Genomic DNA, 10,000 nt, shown 5'->3' with positions numbered 1-10,000 from the left:
ACATGATTTAGAAGTCTTTGAATTATTCTTTTGACCAAATTCAATAATGAAGAGTCCAGATTTCATTTTGTTTTCCTCGATGTAATCAGAATTCACATTATTCGGAAAAAGAATTGAAATATTAATTTTCTTTTCATTTTCTTGCAAGTCTTTGGATTTCTGTGATGGCTGAATAGAAAAGTCCACCACCAATATTTGGATTTCCTATAAATACGAAGATATCATTTATGTGCTTTATTTATGAAATGCTTGCATGTATTATCCAAAAGAGAGTTTTTATTCACATTTATGGAAAATCTTCAAAAGTTGCTTGGTCTACGAGCCTAGGCTAAGCCCATTATGCTAATATTTAGCGTAAAGTTCAAGTATATTTTATTTTCTAGATCACTTGAATTTTTAATGTTTCATTTGATGGATATGTTCTTCATTACTAAAGTCATTTCAAGTTATTGTATCATCAACGAAAAAAAGGAAGCTTTGCCTTGTTGATTGAACTACGAAACTATGTTAAGTTAAAACTAGATGTGCATATCATTACATAAGTAATGTAAAGAAGAGGAGTTATCTTATTATCTTCATATTCCACGTAGGAGGGTAGTGCCGTCATTGTACCACATGCGGTGCACTGTAGGCATTACTTAAGGTTCTTTGCAGCGCTCCTTCGACCCCTAGCTGCAAGGCAGTTCATTCCTGTGACTGTACCTCCGTTCATATTCTCTTTCCACCCTCTGCTCAAATATATCCTCTATTTCCTTTTCAACACTGAATGACACCATAGTTCCCAGCGCTTGGCTTTGACTTAAATTTTATATTTCTTTCATTCATTTATTATTTTCATATAATCTATCAAATCGGTATCAGTGATAGCGACCCTGCCACCATATTACTATCTACACATCTTGGGAGTAGACCCTCTTTTAAACAAGTCTTGTTAAAAAGGATTGCTGCATCAGCTCCATTAATTTTGTTGAGTCTTCTTTATTTTCCTTATCAAGGATTTCTCAATGTTGCTTAAACTGGCAAGCAACGTGCCAAAGGGGATCGTCGTCAAATTATTGATTTATTTATTACTGCTACTACAAGTTGTTCTCTCTCTCTCTCTCTCTCTCTCTCTCTCTCTCTCTCTCTCTCTCTCTCTCTCTCTCTCTCTCTCTCTCTCATACCTTTCCTTTTAATTCTGGAACGGAATCAGCAACAAGCATTCACGAGAAAAGCGATAAAAGATTTGCTCAGACATCCTTCCACTTGATTTCCGAAGAAAACAGAAAGAGTGAGTTCTCTTGGGCTCATTGCGAAAGCTGGCCTTGTGAATATGGCTTCCATCTGTACACTGTTTACCTGGCAAAGAAACCAATACAGTAACCCCACCCAACTTACCGGACTTCTTTACTCGACAGGCTGCTGCCGAAGCAAACAATGTGACGTTTCCCAGAATATGTTCTATACCATTCACCCTCCTAGGAGTTTTTTCTTGGCTACAACTAAGTTGCGGAATAGTTTTCACAGTGCTGTTGTTGGAGTCCTCTGATCTAAACGTATTTAATCGTGAAGAAAATTCATTCCTGCCCTCTGCTGGTGTCTCCTGAATTTCAGATGTACATGTTTTATTCTTCATTCCTTCTTATTTATTTATTTATCGCCTTCTCCTATAACCTCTCTCTCTCTCTCTCTCTCTCTCTCTCTCTCTCTCTCTCTCTCTCTGCACAGGTTGACTTCCCTTTAAAACTCCCTTAGTCTTGGCCTGCCACCCCGGTGGCCGCGAGTACGATTCTTGGGCACTCCAAGAGTTAGAGATGTGTATTTCTGGTGATAGTATTTCACTCTCGACGCGACGTAGTTCGGAAGTCCGCGAAGAGCCGTTGGTCCCGTTGCTGAATAACCATTGGTTCCATGCAACGTAAAAACACCACACAAACAAGCAAACAAACTATGGTAAGTTGATAAGATGCTAAAATATCAAAAGGTCCAGCACAGTACCGAATTTGCAGTCGGCAACACCTTAAGTGACTCTATAGCCTGATAGTCGATCTTAGAGCTTTCCGTATATTTCCTGCTTAAGTGAAGCGCGCATCAAAAACTTTTTCTCGCCATAGTTCGCAATGTGCTAAACTAACTCGAAGAAAGAAAACAGAATACTTGAAAGCCTTCGTTACATAAGATATGTTTTTCGCAGGGAAGTTACGACCCAGATATGAACCGGCGATTCCATCAGAGCCGGAGAAACAAGGAAGCCTTCGAAGTAGTACTACTTTCCACTCGGGTCGCTCCTCCAAGTGGGAAAGGTTTGGTATTCGTCCTGTCTCCGAAGAAACACTTTCCCGATTTTTCCGTTCCATCTGAGGAGGATTCGGGAGAGAGGAGAAAGAGGACGATAAACACTAATGTCGTCGTTGCCATAGTTTTTTCGTTGTTAGGCTTTCGGTCGACAAATAATGCTAGTATTTTCGAGAAATTCTTGTCAGCGGTCGTGTGGCTTTGCCATCGTTAAAGCCATCAGTACGGCTCGTGTTGTCAGTATCATCAGCGTTACTAAAGATTGTATGTAATTATATATATATATATATATATATATATATATATATATATATATATATATATATATATATATATATATAATATATATATATATATATTTCGATACAAGCTGTAAATAAGAAGCAATGTTTTATAAGAATATTGTGCTCCACACGTTGAAAATAGCATACAGTGAACAATGCCTACAGCGGTTCGTCGGGCCCCTGAACTACAAGCGATTAAGCAAGGAACGGAGAAGAAGGCAAACAAAAAGATAAACCATTCTTTCTATTGCCCTTCCCCCGTCGAAAAACATGAACAGACTCGGCCCGACCCACCCTCCCCCGAATATTGCGCCCGGGGGCCTTCAAAGGCCCCTTTCCCTGCGGCGGGAGGACCCCCAAAAATTATTAGTGACGCGAACCGGCTTAACGACCCAAAACCTAATTCCTTTAACGGGACGTCTGTGTTGCCAAGTCCTGTCAGATGTTTGACCCTTTATTTCTTGACAGAGGTTAAACGTAGGTATGGTTCAGTCAAACGCTCAGGTCTTTGAGGCTGTTTTCTTCTTTATATTGCGTTCTCTCTCTCTCTCTCTCTCTCTCTCTCTCTCTCTCTCTCTCTCTCTGGCATCGGCTGTATGTCTGCCTTTGAGCTACCACAAGATATCAAGGATGCTGCCATTCTACATTCTTTACGGATAAGTTGAAGAAATGTTCTGTTAGGCATTAGTATTTCACTTGCCTATGAATTTATTTTGATGCTGATCTTTCGTTATTCTATCCCATATGTATATATACACATTGTACAATAACCAGTGCTAATTGGAAATAAAGTTATTATTTTTAATCTCTCTCTCTCTCTCTCTCTCTCTCTCTCTCTCTCGTTTTCTACTTTTCTCAAAAATATTGTAAATTAGAATGTGTTTTCGAGCCAGTGGGTTGAATCTTGTTTGTCAAGTCGATATTTGTTGATGGTAATGTCACTAAATAATTGTAGATAATATCAAAATGAAAAGTAAGGAAGACATTAAATCCATGCATAGATTTAGAAGAAAACAAGCGAAATAAAAACTTAGGGAAAGAATAAAACTCCGAAAGATAAAGATCACGAAAACTTTGGTAACGAAATCTAACACCTGAGGTTGACCAGTGGGTTCTGACAGTAGCTCACGGAACGTAGAAATTTCCACTTACGTCATGCGAACGCGCTTCAAGTAAACACTAAACGCTTGTACTTAAAAATATACAAACATGCACGCAAAATGACAAAGAGAGACAGAAATACATACAGACATTGTTGTATCAAATTATTTCCAAAAGTTGTGGTTTAGTTCCCATGTCAGATGTCATTTATGTTATTACCTTACACTTTGAGAGTGGAAGGTCTATATCACCATCAAGAAAATATAAAAAACTGTATTGGTAGATTGATTATGTTGCTACATCCATACCTCCTGGAATATTTCTAACTCACTTTATCCTTTTAAAAGCATATTTATTCACTTAGATTGCTAACTTCCCATTAAGCCACTTAAAAGTACCCCTCGTGTTTTCAGTAATGATTCACTATCATGTTGGTCTTTGACACATATGTAAAATATATATGATATATATATATATATATATATATATATATATATACATATATATATATATATATATATATATATATATATATATATATATATATATATATATATATATATATACATACATATATATCCATGCTATGATGAAAACATTCATAATTGTACATGATGGCAACAAACCAGTTTTAAATTTCGTTTACAAAAATGGTTTCAGAACGAAGTATATCTATCATTTAACTTAGTATGTATGTATGATAGTTTATGTATGTATGTATGTATGTATATGAACAGTATTCTAGCTTTTTGTATTATAAACTGAGACAGAGAATGCATGACGAGAATGATTCTGGCGACTGCAGCTGATGAAAACCACTGTGAATTTTTGCAGAAAGCGTGAGGGTTCTGGCAATTCCAGCATAGTTTTCCCAGAGGTAATTACGAGGAAGAGTTTAATTAAATTGCTGAGTAACTTTGATCTTCTTTGTGACTGATAGATTTGGAATGTAAACAAAATTTGCAGTATTTTGCTCGCCATCTTAGGCTCTCGTGCATGGGCTATTGGCTGGATGTAGACCGTGCCGCTAGGTATGTTTCGTCTTTAGTAAGCATTAAGCGATGCACTCTTTCTACCTTCATGGAAGGATACCATATTTAACTTTAATCCACTCTCTCTCTCTCTCTCTCTCTCTCTCCTCTCTCTCTCTCTCTCTCTCTCTCTCTCTCTCAGACTAACTTAGAATAATGATTTTACGCATAGTATCGGAAGAAAGTCTTCTAAAAGTGCAACTGTATTCTTAATGAGGCTTTGGCCGTTTACGACTTTCGTACCAGAATATTTTTTATTTTCAGTCCAAATGAGTGATTGTTTTTATCCATAATTTCTGTTGAGGGCAAGACCACGAATCATCTATATTAAGTTGAAAACGTCTCAGTGGCGTGATCGGTATGGTCTTGGCCTGCCACCCCGGTGGCCGCGAGTACGATTCTTGGGCACTCCACTGAGGAGTTAGAGATGTGTATTTCTGGTGACAGTATTTCACTCTCGACGTAGTTCGGAAGTCACGTAGAGCCGTTGGTCCCGTTGCTGAATAACCATTGGTTCCATGCAACGTAAAAACACCACACAAACAAGCAAACAAAACTATGATAAGCTGATAAGATTCTAAAATATCAAAAGGTCCAGCACAGTACCGCAACACCTTAAGTGACTCTATAGCCTGATAGTCGATCTCAGAGCTTTCCGTATATTTCCTGTGCTAAATAACTAAGCGAAGAAAGAAAACAGAATACTTGAAAGCCTTCGTTACATAAGATATGTTTTTCGCAGGGAAGTTACGACCCAGATATGAACCGGCGATTCCATCAGAGCCGGAGAAACAAGGAAGCCTTCGAAGTAGTACTACTTTCCACTCGGGTCGCTCCTCCAAGTGGGAAAGTTTGGTAGTTCGTCCGTCTCCGAAGAAACGCTTTCCCGATTTTTCCGTTCCATCTGAGGAGGATTCGGGAGAAGAGGAGAAAGAGGAAGATAAACACTAATGTCGTTGTTACCATAGTTTTTTTGTTGTTAGGCTTTCGGTCGACAAAATGCCAGTATTTTCGAGAAAATCTTGTCAGCGGTTGTGTGGCTTTGCCATCGTTAAAGCCATCAGTACGGTCGTGCACGACCGCTGACAAGAATTTATCGAATATTATATATATATATATATATATATATATATATATATATATATATATATATATAATATACATATATATATATATATATATATATATATATATATATATATATATATATATCGATACAAGCTGTAAATAATAAGCAATGTTTTATAAGAACCAATTGTGCTCCACACGTTGAAAATAGCATCCAGTGAACAATGCCTACAGCCATTCGTCGAGCCCCTAAAACCACAAGCGATTAAGCAAGGAACGGCGAAGAAGGCAAACAAAAAGATAAACCATTCTTTCTATTGCCTTCCCCCGTCGAAACATAAACAGACTCGGCCCGACCCCACCCTCCCCCGAATATTGCGCCCGGGGGCCTTCAAAGGCCCTTTTCCCTGCGGCGGGAGGACCCCCAAAAATTATTAGTGACGTGAACCGGCTTAACGACCCAAAACCTAATTCCTTTAACGGGACGTCTGTGTTGCCAAGTCCTGTCAGATGTTTGACCCTTTATTTCTTGACGGAGGTTAAACGTAGGTATGGTTCAGTCAAACGCTCAGGTCTTTGAGGCTGTTTTCTTCTTTATATTGCGTTTTCTTCTCTCTCTCTCTCTCTCTCTCTCTCTCTCTCTCTCTCTCTCTCTCTCTCTCTCTCTCTGACATCGGCTGTATGTCTGCCTTTGAGCTACCACAAGATATCAAGGATGCTGCCATTCTACATTCTTTTAAGAATAAGTTGAAGAAATGTCTGTTACATTAGTATTCACTTACTATGAATTTATTTTGATGCTGATCTTTCGTTATTTTACCTATATGTATATATACACATTGTAGAATAACCAGTGCCAATTGGAAATAAAATTAGTATTACTCTCTCTCTCTCTCTCTCTCTCTCTCTCTCTCTCTCTCTCTCTCTCTCTCTCGTTTTCTACTTTTCTCAAAAATGTTGTAAATTAGATGTGTTTCGAGCCAGTGGGTGGAATTTTGTTTGTCAAGTCGATATTTATTGATGGTAATGTCACTAAATAATTGTAGATAATATCAAAATGAAAAGTAAGGAAGACATTAAATCCATGCATAGGTTTAGAAGAAAACAAGCGAAATAAAACTTAAGGAAAGAATAACTCCGAAAGATAAAGATCACGAAAACTTTGGTAACGAAATCTAACACCTGAGGTTGACCAGTGGATTCTGACAGTAGCTCACGGAACGTAGAAATTTCCACTTACGTCATGCGAACGCGCTTCAAGTAAACACTAAACGCTTGTACTTAAAAATATACAAACATGCACGCAAAATGACAAAGAGAGACAGAAATACATACAGACATTGTTGTATCAAATTATTTCCAAAAGTTGTGGTTTAGTTTCCCATGTCAGATGTCATTTATGTTATTACCTTACACTTTGAGAGTGGAAGGTCTATATCACCATCAAGAAAATGTAAAAAACTGTATTGGTAGATTGATTACGTTGCTACATCCAAGCCTCCTGGAATATTTCTAACTCATTTTATCCTTTTAAAAGCATATTTATTCACTTAGATTCCTAACTTCACAGTAAGCCACTTAAAAGTACCTCGTGTTTTCAGTAATGATTCACTATCATGTTGGTCTTTGACACATTATATGTAAATATATATATATATATATATATATATATATATATATATATATAAATATATATATATATACATATATATATATATTATATATATATATATATATATATATATATATATATATATATATATATATATATATATATTTCATGTTATGAAAAACATTCATAATTGTACATGATGGCAACAACGCAGTTTTAAATTCCGTTTACAAAAATGGTTTCAGAACGAAATATATCTATCATTTAACTTAGTATGTATGTATGTATGTATGTATGTATGTATGTATGTATATGAACAGTATTCTAGCTTTTTGGATCATAAACTGAGACAGAGAATGCATGACGAGAATGATTTTGGCGACTGCAGCTGATGAAAACCACTGAATTTTTGCAGAAAGCGTGAGGGTTCTGGCAATTCCAGCATAGTTTTCCCAGAGGTAATTACGAGGAAGAGTTTAATTAAATTGCTGAGTAACTTTGATCTTCTTTGTGACTGATAGATTTGGAATGTAAACAAAATTTGCAGTATTTTGGCTCGCCATCTTAGGCTCTCGTGCATGGGCTATTGGCTGGATCTAGACCGTGCCTACCAGCACGGTCTAGGTAGGTTCATCTTTAGGAGCATTAAGCGATAAACTCTTCTACCTTCATGGAAAGATACTATATTTAACTTTAATCCTCTCTCTCTCTCTCTCTCTCTCTCTCTCTCTCTCTCTCTCTCTCTCTCTCTCTCTCTCTCTCTCTCTCAGACTAACTTAGAATAATGATTTTAGAAAGTCTTCTAAAAGTGCAACTGTATTCTTAATGAGGCTTTGTCCGTTTACGACTTTCGTACCAGAATATTTTTATCTTCAGTCCAAAATGAGTGATTGTTTTATCCATAATTTCAGCATTTATGTGTCTCCTTTTCATTCACCTCAAAGCAACACATAACTCTTCATACAATCATTTAATGAATTCATAGCAATGATAAGATGATGGCATGAAAATATAAATTTCTTACTCTCATTTTATAACAAAGTCACAAGATATTTTTTTTTATTGTTTTTGGGTATCTTTCGGAAAGGGTGAAACCGAGTCCCTCATAAAGTTTATAGTGTGATTAAACGAGCTGCGTTTTATTACTGCCGCACATTAAGTATAATGGGAAGGGTTTTTTTATCATTTCCTTTATTCGCTTTTCTTGACGTCGACAATAGATTAAGTTATTACTGTTTAAAAACTTGTTATTAATCATTATAATGTACAATTAGTGCGTAGGTTGATGATAAATTCTTTTGAAAAGCTTGCCAAGACAAATAGCATAGAAGGGAGAGTCTGATCTGAAATTATCTCTAGAGTAAGATCATATTTTCTAGTTTTCCTGCGTTATTATATAAAGAAAAAGTTTAACAAAATAGGAAAAAGCAAGGGAGAGAGAGAGAGAGAGAGAGAGAGAGAGAGAGAGAGAGAGAGAGAGAGAGAGAGAGAATCTTGTATCGTATCCTGGGGAGAGCTAATCCCCAGGTAGCATTCAGTTCCAAAGTTCGAATAGTTTTCCACATAAGCTACTTTCCCCAATTCGAGGAGAAATTAATTATCCTCTCTCTCAGACGGAAAAAGATCAAAACTCTACCAGGATAGATTTCATTTTCCCAACACAGATTTTTACTAGCGTTTCACATTCTGAAGAAAATCTGTTTCTGTGCAGTTTTTATCAGGTGTGGCATTTTTCAAAATAATGTTCCTTTGCCGCTTCCAATAACTAGGGAATCGATAATTGTATAGATTTCATTTTCTCAACGCAGATTTTTACCAACATTCAACATTCTGAAGAAAATCTATTTCTGGGCAGTTTCTATCAGGTGTGGTATTATTTCAAAATAATGTTCCCTGGGCTCTTCCCATAACTAAGGAGAATGTAATTTTAAAGCAGAGTAAACGCAAGGAAAACATTCTGGTTGTATAGATTTCTTTTAACGACTGGCTCTCTTCTGATCAACTTCAACATTTCATCCTCAGCAGACGACCTTATTTTCGGTATTGCGGATGAGGATGTGAAGTTTATGAATTTTTCCTTATTTCTTCAAATTGAGTCTACAGATCATCATCCCAAGAGGGTTCCATAGGGAGGAAATTAGCCTGCAGAGAGAGAGGGACAAGTTATAAGAATAGGTGATAAATAATTAAATGTGAAGGAATAGGAAAGAAAACAGATAGACCTGAAATTCAGGCGATGGGAGCAGAGAGCAGGAATGAATTTGCAAGCGTCAAGTGGACTCTTGGGAACAATAGGGTGTGGGGATAGCACACTCATCATGTACTCTGAAGCAGTAAAAGTTAACGAGTCACCTCCTCTGTGGGAGAAAGTGAATTTTGAAGAACAGTATTACTGTGTAGTATATGTGTACATATGATACTATATAATATATATATATATATATATATATATATATATATATATAATATATATAAAGATATATGCCACGAAGGAAAAATAAACGAAGGAGGTCTGCAAGATCTTTCGACGTTAAAAGTCCTTTACTGAGCAAAGACTGCTCAGTAAAGGACTTTTAACGTTGAAAGATCTTGCAGACCTCCTTCTGTTTATTTTTCCTTCGTGGCATATA

At 36.7% G+C, this 10,000-nt stretch overlaps 1 protein-coding gene across 1 annotated transcript in view; it reads left to right on the top strand.

The window, feature by feature from the left end:
• Nucleotides 1–10,000, top strand: part of LOC135206839 (collagen alpha-1(I) chain-like) — a 15,035-nt gene that overhangs the window by 905 nt on the left and 4,130 nt on the right. Inside the window, exon 2 of the mRNA XM_064238325.1 lies at nucleotides 2,174–2,282. Within this exon, the coding sequence (XP_064094395.1) occupies nucleotides 2,174–2,282 (109 nt within the window). The remainder of the gene's footprint in view (nucleotides 1–2,173; nucleotides 2,283–10,000) is intronic.

This window comes from Macrobrachium nipponense, chromosome 31 (assembly GCF_015104395.2).
Source record: "Macrobrachium nipponense isolate FS-2020 chromosome 31, ASM1510439v2, whole genome shotgun sequence".
Taxonomy (NCBI): Eukaryota; Metazoa; Arthropoda; class Malacostraca; order Decapoda; family Palaemonidae; genus Macrobrachium; species Macrobrachium nipponense.
Note: the sequence above shows the minus strand (reverse complement) of the source record. Positions and strands in the feature narration are given on the sequence as shown.